The 21,617-nt window shown below is 35.8% G+C and overlaps 2 protein-coding genes across 2 annotated transcripts in view; one reads left to right on the forward strand and one right to left on the reverse strand.

Annotated features, from left to right (window-relative positions):
• CENPP (centromere protein P) overlaps positions 1-21,617 on the reverse strand; it is a 139,393-nt gene that overhangs the window by 58,002 nt on the left and 59,774 nt on the right. The gene's annotated exons all lie outside the window — the stretch shown is intronic.
• Positions 1,127-19,930, forward strand: ASPN (asporin). Its single transcript, XM_084531492.1, has 8 exons — positions 1,127-1,449; positions 7,847-8,117; positions 9,766-9,878; positions 12,063-12,276; positions 12,661-12,771; positions 15,705-15,798; positions 17,454-17,592; positions 18,701-19,930. The coding sequence occupies exons 2-8, from the start codon at positions 7,871-7,873 to the stop codon at positions 18,896-18,898; spliced, it is 1,116 nt and encodes a 371-aa protein (XP_084387618.1). The 5' UTR covers positions 1,127-1,449; positions 7,847-7,870; the 3' UTR covers positions 18,899-19,930.

Consider the following 21,617-nt stretch of genomic DNA (forward strand, 5'->3'; position numbering starts at 1 on the left):
ACAGGGGTGTTTGCTTAGGAAGCTTTGGTTTCTAAATACAGGCAAGAGAGTGCAGATATATGCAATTTGAGATTTCAAAAGAGTTTAAGATTATCTCTCAGATTTTTATGTGGGAATATGATTGCTCTTAAAACTGTAATTTCATTCTTTGGGAACTGTGATAGGGAGAATGGTTCTCATCATTCATCTACTGGAACTGGAGCACATGCAAAAACAATGCAGGAGGTAACACAAGCCTTATCTTGTTTGGTATGACAGCACCAAAGTTTTAATTTTGGGCACAGTATCTTTTTCTTCCTTAAGAAAATAATGGTAGACGAATTAACTAACACGTGACTTCAACTGTCATTTTGCAAACACCACCACTTTACACATAGGTTAAAATAAAATTTCAATCTGTATTTTCCTGCAGCAAGATCAGAGTTTTAACCCTGAAAGGAACTAATTAAAGAAATAGATGTGTCAGATGTGCACAAAATCAGGTAGATATAATGTATTGTAAATTTAAAGACACAAACTCTGATACTTCTGCTTTAGGTAAACTCAGTCATACAGTTCTGAATCAGGCAGAAGTAGGCAGCCTACTCAAGGTAAACACCAAATAAACCAGTTTCTATGCATTGTGCTGTGCATATAAAACAATAAGTCATTGCAAATTCTCAGGGAGTTTATTTTAAGTCCACAACTCCTTATCACAGAATATTGCAAATACTGCCTCTGTTTTAAAACAAAGATATGCTTAATTTCTCATATACAGTAGAAGTTAACTGCATTGACTAATAAAACCTGATCTGTATTTTATGTGCTTGAACCATCTCCCCTAGCCAGACAATAGTCTACTGAAAGCAAGGGCAGCATTTATACAGCACTACACAACAAAGTCCTAAATTTGTAACTTTAGAAAGGTTTGGTTACAGGCAGATCACTCACTACAGGCTATTGGTTTACCCTGCCACTGGCTATAGTTTTATACTTTTATTAGTGGCATACTTTTTGAAGAATAACAACTAACGAAATCATAAATAAGAAGCGTGATTCCATAGAAGGAATGACCTGAAATGGACCTCACTGTACTTCCAGTGGCCTGATGTCAACTATTATTAAACTACAGGTTTTACAAAGTCTTCCACTAGACGTCTAGAGTTAAGCCAGAAGTTTTGGCTGTCATACAGGCAGTGATGAAAAACATATGAGTGGTAACAAGTCGTCTTAATATCGTTCTTCAGTACTAAGATGGGCTAATCTGAAGCAGCAGTTTACTCGGGTGTCACCCAGGGTGCCAGGAGGATCAAGAAGTTTGGAAGTGGAATTTTTCTTTATACCTACTTTCCACTTCACAGCATTCAGCCTAACTTCCTTTCTCTCTCTTTTTAAAAAATGAAATAACTGGACAAAAAGATCTCAGGTGGATTATCACAGTGCTTCTGGAAGAACTATCAAACTTACAAGGTATGTCCAGATTGAATACCTATTATATTTAAATAGCAATAAAGAATTAACGAAGAGGTTGTCAGTCACTTTGTGCAGATAAGTAACATCAGTTAATCTAGAGTTAGAGCTACCACTTTTTAATGAAACATTTGAAAATCTACTTTGCAGCTGAAATAATTCTGATTACTACATCTGGCTGCAAAGCAAAAAAAAAAAAAAAAGGCTACAGTGAACTGATTAACTCTTAAAGAAATACTTGTCATATCTTCTTAACAACTATCAAGAAACATTTTTCCTCAATTCTTACTATTTATGAAAATTTATGTTACATTTATAATAGTTGCTATATTTACAACATAGTGTTAACTATTGTAATTAGGTATGCAAGGAGGGCTTTTTAAATTAGATAACAGCAAAGTAATTGAAAATGGCATATGAAAGTGATAAGCTTCTTGAAATAAAAATAACCTAAAAATGCTCTCAGGTCATGTTCAGTAACACAAGTCAAGCAACATTTCCTATGAAAAGAAAATATTTTCTAAAAATATCTTAGTTTATAAACAAGCTATTCATTATTATACAACATAGTTTCAATATTGGACTATTTCTCAAGAAACAATAATTATTCAGTAATCTAACTAACCAAAATATTATCTCCTGGTTTTAATTAAGCAACTTAAAAATCAGTAGAGAGTAGACAAAGAGTTAAACAGAAACACATTTATTTCTGGAATGGGACAATGACTAATAGAACCAGAACTATTTTTAAATATAGCTTTCAAAACAGCTATGGTCTTGCCTTTCTTTGGACAAAATCTGTGCACAGTGCAATGATTTGTGTTATTAATGAACATAGGGATTTTTCTCTGCCTCTGAAAAGACCACCAGTGTATCACTTAAACATTTCCTTTTCAGAAACAATGCCACAGAAATTTGCCTCCCTACACAACCAGAAGTAATTTCTAAATATAATTCTTAGACTTTTTAAGTCTTAGATTCTTACCTATTAACTCCTTCAGTGTTGCAACTGGTAAGACAACAAATGCAACATGCTGCAGGAATGCCAAGGAATCCAGCCTTTTTTTTTCATGTAGACATCCCATACTAGCAACATAACTTCTGTCCCCATAAAGAGTGCTTGCCCTTCCATAATTCATGTTTAGAAGTTTCATGTCACTGAACTGTTGCCCATTTATGTGGGAATTTCCCACACAGTCTGTAAATAGTTTTAATCGTATTCACATATTATGAAATCACCTGCATTCGTCAGTTCGAAATGATAAATATTATCCTAAATTAACAGCAGAAAGTTTGTATCTTCTACATGCTATTTGGCATTCTGTGTTTTGGTAAAGATAATCACATTGGTGAAGATAAATATGTCCCAAGCAATAATCACAGCATTTTTAGGATTCAAAGTCACCCTCACAGCATCTCTACGTGTAAAGTGCACTCTCCAGATTCAGTTACCTCACTTTGAGGTGCCTTGAGTTCCAGTGAAAAGGTGTTTGTTATTCAGAAGTTTTTTGTACCGAAGGAAAGGAGGATTGCTACAAAAATGCAATCTCGTGAGCTCTCCCTGAATGCATTTGTCTAAACAAGAGTCACCCTTTCAGATTATTATTCAGTAAAACACCTGAGTCTGTCTAGCAGCTTGCCTACGTCAAAAATGACTGTGACAATCTCTTATTCTTCTGTCTTCCTATTTAGCATTCCTTCCCCCTAAGCTAGGCTGTTCCCACCCATTCCTTTGCACTGGCTCTGATACCAGAGTGATTTAGTTTGTTCACCTGGAAAGAACGTGTGTTTTTTTCCTTGCTCACATCAGTTTTCTGCTGGTTTAGTGAGTTCAATCAGCTCAGTGAGCAGCCGGAATGGAAGAGCTGGTCTGAGAGAGTAAAATATTTGTCTTGGAGCTGAACCAGCCTGAAGTGGCAGTAGTGAGCCATTAGTACTGTTGTATTCATGAGCTATGTTTTCTGAAACAACTGGTAAAACATTTAATTAATTTATCATGGTAAAATAATTAAAGTATTTAAAGAAAAGTCTTTACAAACTTGAATTTTAGACTTTCATTTTTTAACTTCACTTATTCTTGAAGTTTAAGCATGCAGAATTTTTGTACAAGTGCTTTGAGATGAGCTACAGTCAGAGCATTTCTACAGAGACCTATCAACAGCTATTTACTGGGAAATTCAAAAACTCAGCCAGGAAAAAAAAAAAACATAAAACCTCCATAAAGCCACATGTAGTTCTTTGGCCAATGCAATGCTGGAGTCAAACTTGGTTGCTGCTGCTAGCTATGAAGTCAATAAGTAATAAGGATCTCCTAATGACAAAAAGGGAAGACGAAGCAAAGGATTTTTCTCTTTCCTAAAAAAATGTATCATAACTCAGGCTTTGTTCTACACAGAGAATTGTTTTTCCAAAATTTAACTTACATGGATAATAAATTTCATCAATGGCATATTGCAACACTGCTTTTGCAGAGGTGTTTATGAACAACAGCTATTTTTTAAAAGTTGGTATTGGCCACTTTTCCAGTTGCAGCCTCAACCTTTACATAGTTTGAAATCATGATAAGTTTATTGAACATCTGAAAGGAAAGATGCAATCCATTTGCTACGGGTGCAAGCATGGAAACAGATGCGACAGAAACCATGTCAATGGCTTCACAAGGCAACTTCCTAGGCACCATTGCCGGACAAGCATTCCAGGAATATACGTGAAAGATTATTGTTTAGGTACTATAAAACTACACAATTAGAAGTCAGCAGGGACTTAGCAACTAAATGTCCCATGACAAGATATACACTCTGAAGCTTGATATCTTACATACACAAACTGTACAACACTGAATACAGGTCGGTCAATTCGGAGCTAACCAGCCAGGGCAAGACCAGCTTAACATATTGGAAAACCCAGCCGCTAAAGCACTTGTCCAAGAACAAGAAGAACTCAGAAATCTGAAAGGCTTCAAACTCCGTATCTCTTCAGCATTTTATATGACAAAAGTGTTGGAAATTTTGATGGTTTTGCTGAGGCTGAAATACAATCTTGATAGGAACAGAGAGTCAAAAGGTGTACAGCCAAACAAGGCTGCGGTTCTCTCCAAACAAACAAATGTAGGTTCCACATCTTGATCTCCACACCATTTATTTTTGTTGACACTTCCAAGAAAACACATTGCATAGGATTGCAAGTACAACTACAGAATTCTTTCTAGGAGCATTGGAACAGAACAGTACTTTGAACACATAGAAGAATACATGGGAAAATAGATGTGAATGTTCTTCTAAGAGGCTGCTAAATCAGTAAAAGAAACTGTGCTCAAATGAGCACTCAACTGGAAGATTACAATAGATATTAAATTCAGAGTCATGCATCGCATACCTGAAAGATACAATGTGTACTGTGCTTCTGCTTTCAGACATGTATTTGAGGTAAAGAGGTTACTTCTCTTTGAAATGGCAAATTTTATGTAATCTAAATACTGTTAGGTTTTATCATTTTATACACCCTGAAACATACACAATCACACTAGTAGAATGCATACAACAGACAGCATTTTAATGTAGTTAGAACCCTATATAAGAAACATCAAAATCATCTTGGAAAAAAATAACACAATAAAATCCCCCGAACTCTGTATTAAGCCAAGCCACCACGCTTGTACAAACCAGTGTACTCCTTTTCCTGTGATTGAGAACCAATGACAAAAGGTCTACATAAAGATATTTTCCAGCTATAAACAGATCAACAAGTGTATAATTAGGTGATCAAACAAGAATTGACATCCGTTTAGTATTTCCCCCTAAAGAGATTTATGATAGTCTAAACAGATAGTTTTAGAAACAGGATATGTATAATAAAATTTACAATAGCCTCTCTTGGTTTGCACAGCTTACTGTAATATCTGAACTGCTTCCTGAATTGGGCTTTGGAAGAGAAAAATGTAGAGTTGAGAGCTGAATTTACACGTCTTTTTTTTTTTTTTTTTCTTTTAATGATAGTTGGCTTGTGAAAAAAAGCACTTTACTTACCCTTTATGATAATCTCTGAAAATACTCCAAGAGAACTCTTAGAGGTGTGATTAATTCATCAGTTTCTACTTGCTAACAGTTGACTAACTCTCATCTTAAGTGAATCCCCATATGAAAGAGACTGAAAACAGCTCTGGGGGTCCTGGTGGACGACAGGTTGGCCATGAGCCAGCACTGTGCCCTTGTGGCCAAGAGGGCTAATGGGATCCTGGTGTGCATTAAAAGGAGTATGGCCAGCAGGTCAAGGGAGGTGATCCTCCCCCTCTATTCTGCCCTGGTCAGACCTCACCCGGAGTACTGTGTCCAGTTCTGGGCTCTCCGGCACAAGAAAGACAAGGATCTCCTGGAAAGAGTCCAGCGGAGGCCACAAAGATGATATGGGGCCTGGAACATCTTCCTTATGAGGAAAGGCTGAGAGACCTGGGGCTGTTCAGCCTGGAGAAGAGAAGACTGAGAGGGGACCTCCTCAGTGTAGATAAATATCTGAGGGGTGGGGGACAGAAGGATGTAGCCAACCTCTTCTCAGTGGTTTGTGGGGATAGGACAAGGGGCAATGGCTGCAAGTTAGAACATAGGAAGTTCCGCACTGACATGTGAAAGAACTTCACGGTGAGGGTGACAGAGCACTGGAACAGGCTGCCCAGGGAGGTTGTGGAGTCTCCTTCTCTGGAGATATTCAAGGTCTGTCTGGACGCCTACCTGGGCAGCCTGCTCTGAGGAACCTGCTTTGGCAGGGGGGTTGGACCCGATGATCTTTCAAGGTCCCTTCCAACCCCTACAGTTCTGTGATTCTGTGATTCAGGCAAACACAGCTAATGAACCATTTCAGGTTGACACTGATTACTTCCTTTATAAACACGACTTTAAAATCACCAATTAAAGAGCAGCAGCCAGTATCTCCAACAAGAGAGAGGCCTTTTTGACGAGATATTCCTCACCAGTACCATCTGGCAGAATTCCTGTGACTTGATGAGATCCCTCATTTCTGATACCTACCTTGCTCACAGCGTTTCTTACATGCTTGAAAGCAATTTCTAACCAAAATGTCATATATGTATATATAATAAAACTTAAAATTACTTTTTGTAACTTCAAGATGACAATGCACAGATGTCTCTGAGGCACACAGTCTAGTTCATGAGACCATACTGCCAACCACCTTCTCAGCAACATTTATACACAGAGTTTAAAAACAGTGGAAAAGGGGAGTGGAATCCTCAAACTCCAACCCACGCCATTAGGATTTGCAGTACCAAGACAGAATTTAATCTATATTAGCTTCAGTGTTGGTATGTTTCTTCAAAAGTGGAGAGAAGCTAATTGCTCATACCTGATTTTTTATCTCCTTGTAGCATTGGATATCCTGGCCTTAACATTTTAGGTACTTGCTTTTAGAACCTATATGAATTCAATAATTACAGCCTTCTCTTAGAGAGCTGCAAAGCATTCAGTGGCAATTCACATTGCCTCTTTTTACCTTGCAGTCTAGTTTTACAGGAAAATTTGGTCAATAAAATAACTTTTAGAATAAAAACAGAACACGTATAAAATATCCAAAGGCTTTGAGCTATGGATCATCATCACTCAGGTAACTCAGTGTACTGTAGTTAAGGATGAGACAATTTAGTGTCCTGGTTTTCCCAGTCAGAGGGGCCTAAAAGTAACCTGGTAAAAGTACGTTTCAAAGAATCTGAATGAAATTGAACGAACAGTTGGAATAGGACAGAGTTTGCCATATTTTTTAAAGACAAATCTACTTTTGAAACCACTGGCAGACTGCGTATTCCTCTCAAGAATATCAGAAAAAGATACCTGTAGCTACCTGACATGGGTTTTTCTGCTTTGAACGTGCCCTAAGTGATCCAACATCTTTGTGTCTTCCAAACTGAATAGATAAAAAAGCTGGTTAAAAGCAATGCACATTTGCCAACATATTCCATTAAACATATTTTAATTAAGAATTAATAAATCCAATTCCAAATTCTGGTAAAATCTGCTACAAAACTACACTCCATTCTTTTAAAATCCTTGATTAAAAAGTATTTTGCTTCAGAGGCCTAGTAAATGATGAAATTATTTTTTAAACTCAACTAAAAGAGCTTCAACATAACACTAATTTCTAATGGATTTCACTTAATTTTGATATTTTCTTGTAATATATAATTTTACAATAATAATTTCAGTATTTTTATACTTCTGTCTTATAAATATTCTTTAACCTTCATATACTAATTAAACTCTAATATTCATAGCAGACCATTTTTCAGCTAAGTGAAGATATTTTTGTGAAAACAATACTTCTGTTTGCTTTTTCACATGCACTGATTCTTGTATTTAGGGTTTCCATTTGTTTGTTTACTTTCCCAGTCAAGGTTGACTATCCTGATCAAGAAGACATGAAAGAGTACACACTTCTTCTCTTCTTGGCACTGTGCTCTGCTAAATCTCTCACTGGTCCTTCATATTTTACACTAAAGAATATGATGCTTCAAGACATGGAAGAAGAGGAAGAAGATGACGATGATGACAATTCTCTGTTTCCAACCACTGAACCAATTATACCACTGATTCCTTTTGATCTATTCCCAACATGCCCCTTTGGATGCCAGTGCTACGTGAGAGTTGTCCACTGCTCTGATCTAGGTAAGAATTAATTAGCGTGCCTGCTGTCCACTGGGTTCTCCTTTGGAGAAGTTTTTCCTTTTGAAGGATGAGTTCTACAGCTCCAATTCTATGGCACACCTTCACATGTTCCTACACTAGTCATTTCCAAAAAAAGCTTACACTATTTTTCCAATCAGGCATGCAAACAACATCAGCTGTGCCAAGCACTTTTTTACAGAATAAATGTTTCCCAGACTTAATGTGTATCAGTTCAGGAAATTAATAAACTGCTACAGCCACCTTCCAATAACAATGACTTCTATTGATAACAACATAAAATGGAAAGGTATTTAGAAAATTTAGCTTTTTATCCACTAAAAGAGTAATCTCAGAATGCGAAGATGCTAATATATTAACATTTTTATTGTACTGTCTGCTGCTTCTTTTGCTTCCATGATGTTACGTCCAGAGGAGTACAAAAATTTCCTGCATCTTCTGTTTGCATTAGACAAGCTCTTAATTAGTCCCCTCTCTCAGAAAAGACTATTGCTACAGTACTTTACTCACAATTACAAAGCAACGGGTAAAAAACAAGACAGGACAGCAAAGGAAAAATAGGCCATAAATAAACCACTATTAAGTTATAAAGCAAATACACAAATGGGATACAAACTATTTGCTTAGCTTAACTTCCATTACAACTGCACATCACCGGTAACAACATTTTAAACAAAGGCAAACCTGCTACTGTTAACTCATTCCTAAATGTTCAAAATCCCTAAGTATGAATTCATTATTTATTGCTCTAATTATAGTTAGTTTTCACTGAAATTTTTCAACGATTCAGGGTAGTCAAAGGACCATGCTCCTGCCACTAGCACAGTTGCAATGACATTTATTCTTGTTACAGCTCTTCCACCATCCTAAAATTAATTCTAGATCCCTCATATCTTAGAAACATGAAGTCAATACATGATTTTTTTAATTTTTTTTTAAAAATATGCCATTATTAATGAATCAAAATATCAAGTTACTATCCCTTGGTAGTCTCCTCTGCTGAGTCAGGACCTCAGATGGCATGAATGGAGTGGTTTTGTAACTGAACAGTAAATGTGACTGGGGAATTTGTACAACTGGTAATTGAGTACTGGAAGCTGGAAGCCTATAGTTTGGCCTCTTCTACCAAGAACACATTTCTCAGCCCTGATGTTAACTGTGTGGCTATTTAAGCAACTGTGCCAGTACAACAGATGCTGAAGGCAGAGAGGAGCATCCAAAGGCAGAGCAGAGATCGCTTAAAGCTACAGCAACAGCCCTGTTTCCAAGGAGCCAGCAACTACAGCTTATCAGAGGACTGCTTTCTCCAGGGACTTCACCAGTTTCTGTGCAGAACAAGCTGTGCTCTGAAGCTGCTTATTTCCCAGATGCAAGGAGCATGTAATGAGCACCCCATGTAACCTTTTAATGGCTAGAAGTAGAAGAAATTATCCACGCATTGTTGTCATCTGTTCCTGCATAATTAGTTCTCAGTATCAAAGCATTCCCTTTCATCTTGTGCTTTATGGATGCATTTTCTTTCCCATCCTAGCTATCAACAATCTTACTGCGTTTTTCCATTTCGTAGTTAATTTCTTTGGACATCTACCTAGTCCTGAACTGTTTCTGTTTCTCTCACATACTTAACTAGGTTTGACATCGATACCTCGCAACATTCCACCGGATACGCGTATGATCGACCTTCAGAACAACAAAATTAAAGAGGTCAAGGAAAATGATCTCCAAGGGCTTGTATCACTTTACGTAAGCTTGCTATTTTCCAATTTTGAAATCTTATTTAGCAATTTGAAATATCTTGATACTTTTAAAATATAAATGGTATTTTTCTTCCCCAACAGTACCCATAAAACACAGTCTGATGTCTGCATATTTGGCTGCTCACACATAGTAAGAAGTAGATTACTTTGATCTGTAAGAATTATGTTAAAAATCCAGAAAATGTACCAAGTGTATCTTATCAAAAAGATCCTCCAGATTTATTCAATCCTAAGCATGCACAAGAACACTCCTTACATTTTATAGGCCATAAGGCAAGTGCTTCTTTTAATCTGCTTAGCTGTAAAATACTAGAAGGAACAGGGGAAAAACAGAACTGTGTTTTCTTAGGGTATTTTCAAAAGCACACAGTATACAATGAATAGATAGACCACTGAAACCAGGGTTAAAAATCCAATTGACCTGAACAGAAAATGTACCAGCAATGAATTACTGAAAAAGTCATGTGCTTTACTACAGTTTTTTAACATGCTTAAGCAGAGATGTGCAGATAGACTTGAAAATAAGTAGCAATGGTGACTGATAAATCTGGAGTTGCAATACACAATCGTTCCTTTTTAGAAAGAGAAAAAAAGAGACTCAGAGGCCCAGAAAGGGAGGTTAAATCTGTTTTGGAACACAATTTCCACAAGATGTCACTCTAGCTTCAGAACCAACAAATACTGACAAATTTCAAAATTTTCATTGTAAAAATGAAAAATGTGTACCACAAATTATAGAAAATTAAATAATTCTATTCCACATTAGAAAAACATGAAATACATGTTAAACCAATGTAAAACTTTGAACTCTATTTGGTTTCTGAGCAAGAACAGAAAATTTACTGGATCTAAACATTTATGCATTAGCTTTTTAATTATTATGGGTTAAACTAGGATATAAAAAGCAGGAATCATATAAATTCATCATTTGCAACAAAATGTTTCCAGTTTCCCTTAGGTTTCTCACGTTTGGGTACATGAGGGTAAACAACTCATGAAAGCTCTAGTAGACAGTAAACCTCCAAGGACTGAGCAAGTCACTGGAATACATCAGGAATCACCACATTATATATTAGAGTCACCACTTAATTATGTGATAACTGAAATCTCTGAGCTGCTTTGATTTTTCTCCTCAGTTACCTTGTGATTACATGGCAAGACCCAACAGACTTTTTACAAAAACTAAGTTCTCTTTGTACTCCTTGTCTGAGCACTAGTATCCTTAGCAAAGCCACAGATGGCAGTGTGGATAAGGAAGGAAGCATTTCCAGTTTATTTCCATAAACTATCTTCATTTTTACTGGGAAGAAGATTACTTCTGTTTTGCTCTATTTTTTTTCCAACTCCATTGAGAAGATAGATGATTGCCAACAGCTCAAAGACGCAAAAAAGGAATGGAAATTAGTAGTTGATACTGTCTATTAGTCTGTATGAAAATACAGAGATGTGATCTGACATGCAAAATAATTTGATATAAGTCAAGATTTTTGGATGTGTTTACTCGTTACATGATCTCTGATAATGAGATTATCACTCACTAGCAGTTTATGTAAAAGCACGTAGGAACAAAGAATAAAAAAGTTCAAAAAAGAACCGGTGTACTATATAGTCAAGAGAGATGCTCAAATTCACATGAGCTGAAAAATTATGGCAAATGGATGTCTATCAGTTGTATACAGACATTAACTTTTAAGAAAATCAGATAAAAAACAACTTTTATGACAGCATATTATGTTGAAAATAAAAATCAAGTTCTGAGTTTTGAGAATTTGTCTGCATTAAAATACAACAACAAAAGAATATAACCCTAGTCCAACATCACAAAAGATACAAACATCTTGTTTTACTAATCCTTCCCATTACCACTGGCAGGATACCTTGTCAGGTCTGAGTATTTGATCTCTACCTTCCAGCTGATGTTCCAGCTTCAGTGTTTTTTTTGTTCTTCACAATGATGTGAAATGCCAAAAAATAAACAGTTTTGTTTTACCAAGCAAAAAGGAGGTGGGCGGGGGGGTGTATATTTAGTAAACAAGTTTCAGTGCCAGAGTTTGGTATTTTAGAAAAATATTTAATTGATAAATTACGTATTAAATTCAAGTTTGCATCATGATAACATGCTTGTATAGAGAATTATTTTTTTTTGTATTGCTCTTTCCACATGTCATAGGCACTAGCTTTGAACAACAATAAAATATCCAAGATCCATCCAAAAGCCTTTCTACCAACAAAAAAGTTGCGACGACTGTATTTATCTCATAACCAGCTAACTGAGATCCCAACAAATCTACCAACAACTTTAGCAGAGCTCAGGATTCATGCTAATAAAGTTAAGAAAATCCACAAGGATGCATTTAAAGGAATGAAGTCTTTACATGTTTTGGGTAAGCCTTATTAGAAAAGAAAACTTCCTTATCAAGAAATTAAGATGTTATATACAATTTTCATTCAATCATTTCCCCAATGTGGAATTTCCTCTTTAAGAGATATCTATGCTATAGAAACTATAATTCACCATTTAAATTCCACTTGAAGGTGTTAGGTAGGTAAAGTTTCTGGGAACCCTACAGGTCTGGTTAGACAGCCTTTATTCACTGAAAGCTGTCACTACCATCCTCCAGAACAGGTAATCAAAGTTAAATAAACATCAATACATTTTTAAAACACTAGTGTTAGTAAATAAAATGCAATCAGTTATTTATGACCTAGTTTAACATACACAAAATTCCTATGCCATAAGTATGTTATTTTTTCTCCCCCTTTGACAGAAATGAGTGCAAATCCTCTTAACAATGACGGAATAGAGCCAGGGGCTTTTGAAGGAGTAAATATCTACCACATAAGAATTGCAGAAGCTAAATTAACTTCAATTCCTAAAGGTATGCTTTGTTTTATCTTTTCTATTTTACCTATGCTAGTTTAGTCTTGCATAAAATGCTGTCACATCTATAGGATTGTTAAAAATTTCATACATTGTTTTCTATTGTGCATCCCCTCCAAACCACCTCTTGTCCTCATTTTTGCTTTCTGTACACGGCACTCAATTCTGCACCCTGTGGCACGCACACATGGAGATGCTCTGCTGGCCCCTCTCTTGCCTCCTCCTTCTGGCAGGCAGCCTGGTCCATCATCCAGAGGCTTTTCTCACAAGAAAAATGTGAAAAAAAATGATAGGCAGCACCCACTTCTGGTCTTTCACACCAACTTCTCAAAACTCTTTACAGAGAAAGGATAAAACCTGACACTTGGCTTGGGTAATAAAGGATACCGAAGTCTCACTTCCTTTATGCATTTAATCAAAACCAAAACCTTCACTTTTGAATGTTTGAAGTGACTTTTTAGCTCTGCAATATAGCCAGCCCAACATCAACTTCATGCAAAAACCAGAAGTAAGACCACAGCATTTTGTAAGTCTTTTGGTGTGTTTTTCTAAGTGAAATTTATTATTAACTTTTTAATTAAATCCAGCGTAACATACTACAAAATTAAATCACTCTTCCATGTAGAACAATTCATTTCTTGATTTGAAGTAATAATAAATTAAAGCACTAATTTTAGAAACCATTTACCTTTGCATAAGAAAAGTAGGTGTCTTTTTTTAACAAAACTAAAATGCTGCATGAAAGAAGTCAGTACAACACTTTACATGCCTTTTCTGTAGGTCAACGCAGCATGCAACCAAATTCTCATGATTTTGCCCTGCTAAAAACAGCTAGGTAGCGGAAAAAGGGAGGAAAATAAGCATAATACGTTATATTACATCATCCTTCTACTTACAGGGAAAGTAAATGCTAGCCCCTAAGATATTTATTTCCGGATCATTCAAATAAAGAAAGAACTTGTTTCTTATTAAATTCAGTCTCTTCTTCAAGAAAGATCAGATCTAAAACACATCAGTATAGAAGAATGCTAAAACAAATGAATAAACAAAAACCTCACGCCAATTCTTAAGATGAGGTAGTTTTAGGATCAAAAACTACTTGGCTGCTTATGGTAACACTCCCAAACAAAACAAAACAAAAAAAAAAGGAAAAAATAAATTCCTCCAGTATTGTCATACTAGCATCTCTTGTCATTTATCGGAAGGAAACATATACATAGTGATTCAAAGATCGAAGCCGTAATTCCTTTAAGTGGTATATTCTTTATTGCAGCGCTGGATGCACGGGGGATCTCTCCACCTATCGTGCATACCTAAAGCGGAAAGCAGTCTTGAATTTATACAATCAATCTATCAATATTCTACAAGCACCTATACATATGCATTACCTATCCCCGCCTTCCCTCGCTTCTCATGCTAATTAGCCTTTTGGCACCTTGCGCCTGCGTAGAGCCTCCCAAGAATTGTGGGCAGGGGTCTTTGGGACGTGGGCAGGGGTCTTTGGGAGGAAGACCCCGAGTCTTCCTCACAGTGTACTTTTCACCTTTGGTCAGGAATCTGCTGAATTGGCATGTTTCTTAATTGCGAGAGCTGGTTGTTGCCAATTCTTCCGTTTGTTGTATCTTTATAATGAATTCCAATGTCCAGTTTTGAGATTTATAGTCCTTACGTTTGTTTCTCTGTCCGTCTGCCGCTTCCTTATCATGAGTTTCAGTGTCTTGTTTCGAGATATACAGTCCATGTCTGGGGATTGTTCTTGCCTCCCCAATGCCTCCCCAATACCTCCTTAATCAATAGAACAATACAAATTTTCATTTTGTTAAGGAGAAATATCCTCTAAAGAAATACAGTATGAGTTCCAACATGTGGACTCAAACAGTAGCATCTTAAACCAGCAGGAATTCATGACGAGGACATTCTACACAAATGGAAAAGAAAGTACACGTGGGGAATCTGGCCTCTTGATACTACCTCAGGCACAAGTAGCAACCCTGTGGAACTGTAAATGGGAATGTAAACTGGGGGGGGGGAAAACATGAAAGCATGTCAACCAGCATATAGACAGGCTGTAAAACACAGCCCTTTTCTTCAGTATTCCTGTCTCAGCCAGGGCTGCAACAAGCAGCAGTGGGAGCAGTGCTCTCCTCAGCCATACTAGGATCAGAAAGAGAGTTTTTCTTCCTTGGTGCCAGGGAGCCATCAAGACAAATGCTAGTCAAACTGCAGGTAAGATCAGCAAATGGAAACGTCACTGCCTTCCTTTGCCCTCACTAACAAGATTTTGCATAGAAGACTTCCTGTCTTCTGGCCCATTCACAGAGCACACAACCAGCAGTTCTGAACTGGGACTGCTTGGCTCTATGTGAGAAAACAGTTTGCATACCAGCATGGAACAGAACATAGCAGATACCTCACTGTGCTCAGACAAGCCCAAAAGCTTTCCTCACAGATCAGCTGTTAAGAGCTATAATGGAGCAATTGCTACCTCCCTTGGAAGAAAATACACCCCTACAAAAAAAAGAGAAATCACAGGTTCCACAGGAGTAGGAATTTGACTACCAATTGTTAAATAATTGTAACATTTATTTACAATTAACATGTAAACACGTAACAGCCAACTGACAAGTTTGAAAATCTTAATATTAGCATAGGCACTTTTTTTTTTTCTTTTTGAAAAGTTTCTATTTTAAACAAAGCGATATGGACTTTTTTTTTTTTAAAGTAGCATGTCTGTACCCAATACCTTTGGTTGAGACAATCCTCCCAAGAATCTTCACCCAACTCCACACAAATGAAAGGAATGTTATGAATGTAATAAATATTCAAAAGAAAAAAAAAAAAAACAAAAAAACAAACAAACAAACAAAAAACACAACAAACTGATAAATAAGTTGTTTGATTTTTCTCATGCTGAGCATTTTTCCCCAATAGGATTACCTTCAAGCCTACTAGAACTGCATTTAGATGACAATAAGATCACAGCAGTTGAAGTTGAAGACTTTAACCGGTATAAAGACCTTCAAAGGTAAAATCCTCCTGCAGAATGCTTTTATTTGATAAAAGGTCCAAGCTGGCAGGACCTCTTATTCAGTACTTCTCTTGTAAATAGGAGAAAAGAGAATTCAAATGTGTATGTTTTAACATGAACTGCCATAAATAAGACCAAACCTTAAATGCACATATACAAACTATACATAAAGAAACATCGGCCACTTTATTACACCTTACTTGGAATTCTGAGTAGAAGTGTATGTTAGGAACAGCATCTGATTCTAAAATGTCATCAGCAAATTCTTGCCTCGTGGTGTCTGGAACAACATATCATGTTCTTTATATAGTATCTCATAATGTGCTGGTAGTAATATGCCACATCTATGTACTGCATGCATACTCAGAGTACACGAGCCTTTGTGGTCACAATATTTATCAACAGTATCTAGTATTTTCTCTAGCCTGTTCCCTACCAGGCCCAGGCCTTATAACTTCTTTTTCACTCATCTCACAACCCCCCACAAAAAGTGGCATACAGCAACACCAACTGATTTCCCTTAAAAGGGAAACAGAATGCCTTTCTTGCCACTAACCTTATAGGATTTAAGAGCCCTAATAGCTTTTTAACCCCAGAGAAGGCCTAAGGGAATTGGAAAGAGACACTCCACACATATCCCAAAGAAAAATACAAAAGGATGGCATGAAAAGTGAAATTTGAGTCTTGTGTATACAAATACCTGGGAAAACTTGCAAATTATAAGAGAAATAAATTCATTTCCTGAAAATTAGCTTGAGAGAAACAAAGGAGTTGGTAAAGGAAACAACTTGATAGCTGTTTCCATGTGTGATGGGGTTGAACGAAAATAATTGTTTCTGAGGAATGAATCGTGAATGTAGGACAAAAGAAGGAAGTTCTATCTCTAAAGCTCAGTTAAGTACTCTGAAAATAGGGCTGCGCAGCACTGAATTTTTGATTTGGTAATAGAAAGAAATACCAAAGAACTACCTAATGGCTTTTGAATATCACCTTCAGTTTCTAAAGAAATTAGGACAGAAAGGAGAAAAGGGGACTGCAGGATGAGTAGTGACAGCAGCTCCATCTGGCCTAAGTCTCCACCTTCTGAATCACCTTCCTAGCAACACAGGCTGAAGGCTTACACCAAAAAATCTAATTAAAGCCTGATTAAGAAAAACATGAAAGTAGGAGAGAGGATAGTCCTGTTTATTTTTAAAATATAATGGTTTTGACTAGGCTACAAATATTACTGTTTCTTTACAAGACTTGCTCTTCTTTGGCTATTTATTAGAACAACACATTTTGTTACTGAATGAGTCTATTTTCTACCTACACTACCTGATAAAAGGGCATAGCTTATATTACAAGCAGATTTGTTGATGTTTATCATTAACTCTTGCACTAAGAGAAAAAAGCCTGCAGACAAAATCATCTATGGGACGATTGCTCACATCTGGCTAGCTGCTGTCCTTTAAAGGGAGATTAAACTATGAAAAAAATATTTATTATGTCAATGGTGGTTTTCTTTCCATCAGAGGTAAGATTTCATTATCCTTCACCAGTTCTTTTTTCCCATGTGTACTCCTGTGAATTTCAATCTTTAAAAAAAGCACGCTCTTGAATGCTGTTGTAAATCTCAATCTTTAATTAAACATTCTTTGTACTATTTCTAGGCTAGGCCTTGGGAATAATAAAATCAAAGATGTGGAAAATGGAAGTTTTGCCAACATACCAAGTGTCCGTGAAATCCACCTTGAAAGAAATAAGCTCAAGAAAGTTCCTCCTGGATTACCCGACTTGAAGTATCTGCAGGTCATATACTAAACTTAATAGAAGGCTTTGGGAGTTACGAATTGTTTGATTTTCACAGAGCTATATTGATTGGGAAAATAATTAAAAATCATAATTAACTGTTACTTAGATATTTTGACAAGCCCCTCACATTAGGAAAAGATGAAAGCATATATGTCCTTAAAGAAATCAACTGAAACATCAAGAAGTAGAAGAAAAAAAAAAACACATTACACAGAGAAGACATATTTGCAAAAAAGTTTGTTATAGATTTGTTATAGTTTTCATTAATATGAAATATGCTAATGCAAGCTGGAATAGAAATTTTTCCTTTCCTACACTGAAAAATCTTAAATCCAAATAAAATTCTTTATAAGGCTGAAACGACAATATAAGATTTTAAAATCTTTATTTAGAACATATCTATTTGGTAAAACCTTTTACCTCTGAATATTACTTCTTTCCATGTCTCATTTCACCTCTAGTTAAAGGAAAACCTTTTTATACATGTATGTATGTATATATATATATATATATATAAACATATGCATAAAACATCAACTTGTAATGTAAATGTAGTTATATTATGTACAGCAAAAGAATTTTCACCAATGTACTTTACTTAAATTCAAAATTCTACTGCCATTTTTTTCTTTATTTTTTAACTAATTTAAGCAACATCAGCATTAGACCAATCTATTTGTAAAAAACATTCCGACAAGCCTTTCCTAATATCAGTTTTTCTAGAAACTATTTTTATTAAATGTATGAAATCACTGAAAATTTGCATTATAGGAGAATATAATACTATAGTATTGTAATTATTACTACAAGAGAACATAGAATTGAATTTTAGGATAATATTCCATATGAACAGAGTTGAATTATTCTGGCAACACCCTGATAAAATACCATGAAACTTTTTTTTGGTGTGTAATAGGAGAGATTGTGACAGGTGGGAAACATTTTCTAAAGACTTAACATGAAATTTTAATTCTGGATATTATTAAGAGTTTATATCCAACTGTTCTTACAACAAACCTTAGTTATCTGTGTAATAATGAATGATTAGACATTTTCCTCATTTACATACTGAACTATTGTATTCTACTGTTTATTATCGTTGCAGGTTGTCTTCCTTCATTCTAATCACATTGCTAAACTGGGAGTGAATGATTTCTGTCCAACAGGAAGAAGAAAGAAGAAAGCATTATATAGTGGCATAAGCCTTTTCAACAATCCTGTAAAGTACTGGGAGGTTCAGCCTTCAACTTTCCGTTGCATTTTAGGCAGAAACAGTGTGCAACTTGGAAATTTTCTGAAGTGATACTAAAGTTGGGCATTTCAAAAAGTAACCTGTCAAAATCAGTTCTACATTACTTGAAATTTGCTGAAAAATGTCAATTTTACAGTATTTAATCGGTTTACAAAGTATTTACTATTTCAGAGAGAATTAATTAGAAACAATATTTTAGTAGGATCCATTGTCTTCTTTGACAATGTTCAAGCTAATTTGAGTAATTTAAGCAAAAATTTTTATATCTCATGGAAGGACTCTTGGAAGTGGAACTGGAAACTGTATTTGGTGTTTCCTGTAACTGATGTTAAATACTTTACTTTAGTAACATACTGTTGACATATTCTTTCTTTAAAATAAATTCTAAAAATCAAGTGGAAACAACTTTTTCCCCAGTAAGGACCTTTTCCTCTGCTAGAAAGTATTGAAAGGAAAGCTGCAAGAAATCTGTCAAAGACAACTTCTTTTGCCATTTCTGATAATCAGTAAACAGGCAAATATGCAATAAGAAGGTACAGTATTGTGAGGTCTTTTGTTTCTAAACTAGAACATATTTTAATTTGTGAGATAAAAGTGGTTTTCATATCCAGAACTACCACATGAAGACACTTAAAAGTTTTTGGTATTTATTCCTGCAACTTTAATAGGGAAATGTCCAATGTTTTGCTATCAGTATAATTTGATGCACTCTGAACATTAAAAAGTAGGATCCAAGTCTTATCATATGCTTTAAGCTTAATAGGAATGTTTATTAAACTCTCTTTAGGCCAGCACAAATATTTTCTTGTATCTATAATAATTGTAATCATGATTTTCATTTATTTTTTTTCTTCCTTTATATTTTGACCTCACACGGGTTAAGACTCCCTCGTTAACGTTAGTAACTATCCTAAAATTGCTGAACGCAAGCACATAGCTGGAACTCAACTGCCCTGACTTATTACGTAGGTCAGCACATAGAATTCTCAATACTGACAGTACTGTATAAAATGGATATTTTATATATCTATTTAGTGTATATTTGCTATTGGGATTCAAAATAAATTAAATAAATTTAAAGAATACTTGCATTTGTATATTTCATTCTATGATAGATCATGTCAAAACATCCAGAGGTTACATCCAAACACCTTTTTGACTCTCCTCTAGACATTTTCTCTATTCTTCCTTTTCCCAAATACACATACCTTGCAGATCATTTAATAATGCCAGTCTTCAACAAAGCTAAAAATTCAACAATTTACTTGAAACTGCTACAGGAAATGACACAGACTACTAGTAGTAGAAGAACTGCATAGAAATCAAGCAATTCTGAACCTCTCTGGCTTTCCCACCTCCCTAAGTACATAAGTACACTAAGCACTAAATGTTGTCTAAAATTTTTTTCTTAAATCTTCAAGTCTTTGCGTTCATTCTTTTGTTAGCACCACTATGCTGTTTCCAAATCATATGTCTTCATGTCAATGACCAACATAGCTATGATGATAAAAGCTTGTAGGATCAAGTACCCTAATTATTGAAATCTTTTATAACTTCTTCACTCAGCACGCTTAAAAACCTGTGAGGACCCCAAACCACATTTTTGTGAGCCAGTGGAGGCTCTTCCCAAAGGGTGAGTTTTTTGCAAACACAAATTTTGTAAAACACTTCCAGGCAGAATAAAAACAAACCAAAACACTAAAAACAGAAACAAAACAAAATCCTGAGCCTGCAGATCACCACGCATCTGTTCTTGGTTTCTAAAGAGGTTTCTAAGAGGCGCTCTTCCTAGCAAATAGCATGGGGAAAACACTGATTGGTACAGAAAATATTAGTTAATGAATATTATATTCTCTATCATTCGGTGTAGTTTATAACATGGGTTTCTTTAGTTATAGCTGTATTATCATGAATGTGAGGAGCTATGATTTCTAAACACAGACGTACATTAGAAGACAAACCTCATGGATATATAGAAAAAAAAGGTACTGCTTTAGTACTTGTTTGCACTAGAGAATTAGTTACTACACTTGGAAGAAACACAGAACTATTATGTACCATTCATACAGGGAATACATACTGGGAAAGCTCTGCATTCCCAGTGAAGGCAGTTTGAGCCCCTTGGTACACTGCACTGTAAATAAATCCAGCAGTAACATCCAGACCAAGCCATAGGAGAGTGAGCTAACCCTCTAAGCCACCTTTACGAGATTTACGTGGAGAACAAAAGAATGCTAAAAAGAACAAGGGCTGAAATAAGTGACAAAGAAACAGCATAGCAGCATAAAGAATAACACACCAAACAGATCAGTCATTTATCTTACAGTCAGTTGTTATCAAGCAGAATCTGTAAATTAATTCTCCAGCAGGAGTACTTACTACTTCGTCATTACAGCCCAAGTGCACATTCAGACCCTTAGGGAAATAGCAGCTGTCTCTGACAGGGTACCTTGCCTTACACTTCCATAAGTAGATCATAATCCCATACCAGAGGGACAAGGCATTGTCAACAACTGACTGTCCAAGAAGAAACTGAAGATTTGAAATAAATGGCTGTTCTTATCTCTTAACAGCTAGAAAGCTGAAGTCCTTTATGTTCCACAACAGGTTCACTGTTTATAATGTTTACTACCAAAAGGACAGGCAAATAAAGGATGAGGCAGGAAAATTTGTAGATGACTGGAGGATAACTGGGCAAAACGACAACTTGAGGGACTTGCAGTAGAGAAAAGAGTTCAAGTAGAAACATAATAGTAAAAAGGAGTTCAAT

The sequence above is a fragment of the Aythya ferina genome, assembly GCF_964211825.1.
Source record: "Aythya ferina genome assembly, chromosome: 10".
Taxonomy (NCBI): domain Eukaryota; kingdom Metazoa; phylum Chordata; class Aves; order Anseriformes; family Anatidae; genus Aythya; species Aythya ferina.

Bases quoted from the DNA above. Each gene is read 5' to 3' on its own strand.
- ASPN (XM_084531492.1), top strand. From the start codon at position 7,871: ATGAAAGAGTACACACTTCTTCTCTTCTTGGCACTGTGCTCTGCTAAA. The intron at 12,277-12,660 runs GTAAGCCTTATT...CCCCTTTGACAG, and splicing joins GAAGTCTTTACATGTTTTGG to AAATGAGTGCAAATCCTCTT. The intron at 12,772-15,704 runs GTATGCTTTGTT...TTTCCCCAATAG, and splicing joins ATTAACTTCAATTCCTAAAG to GATTACCTTCAAGCCTACTA.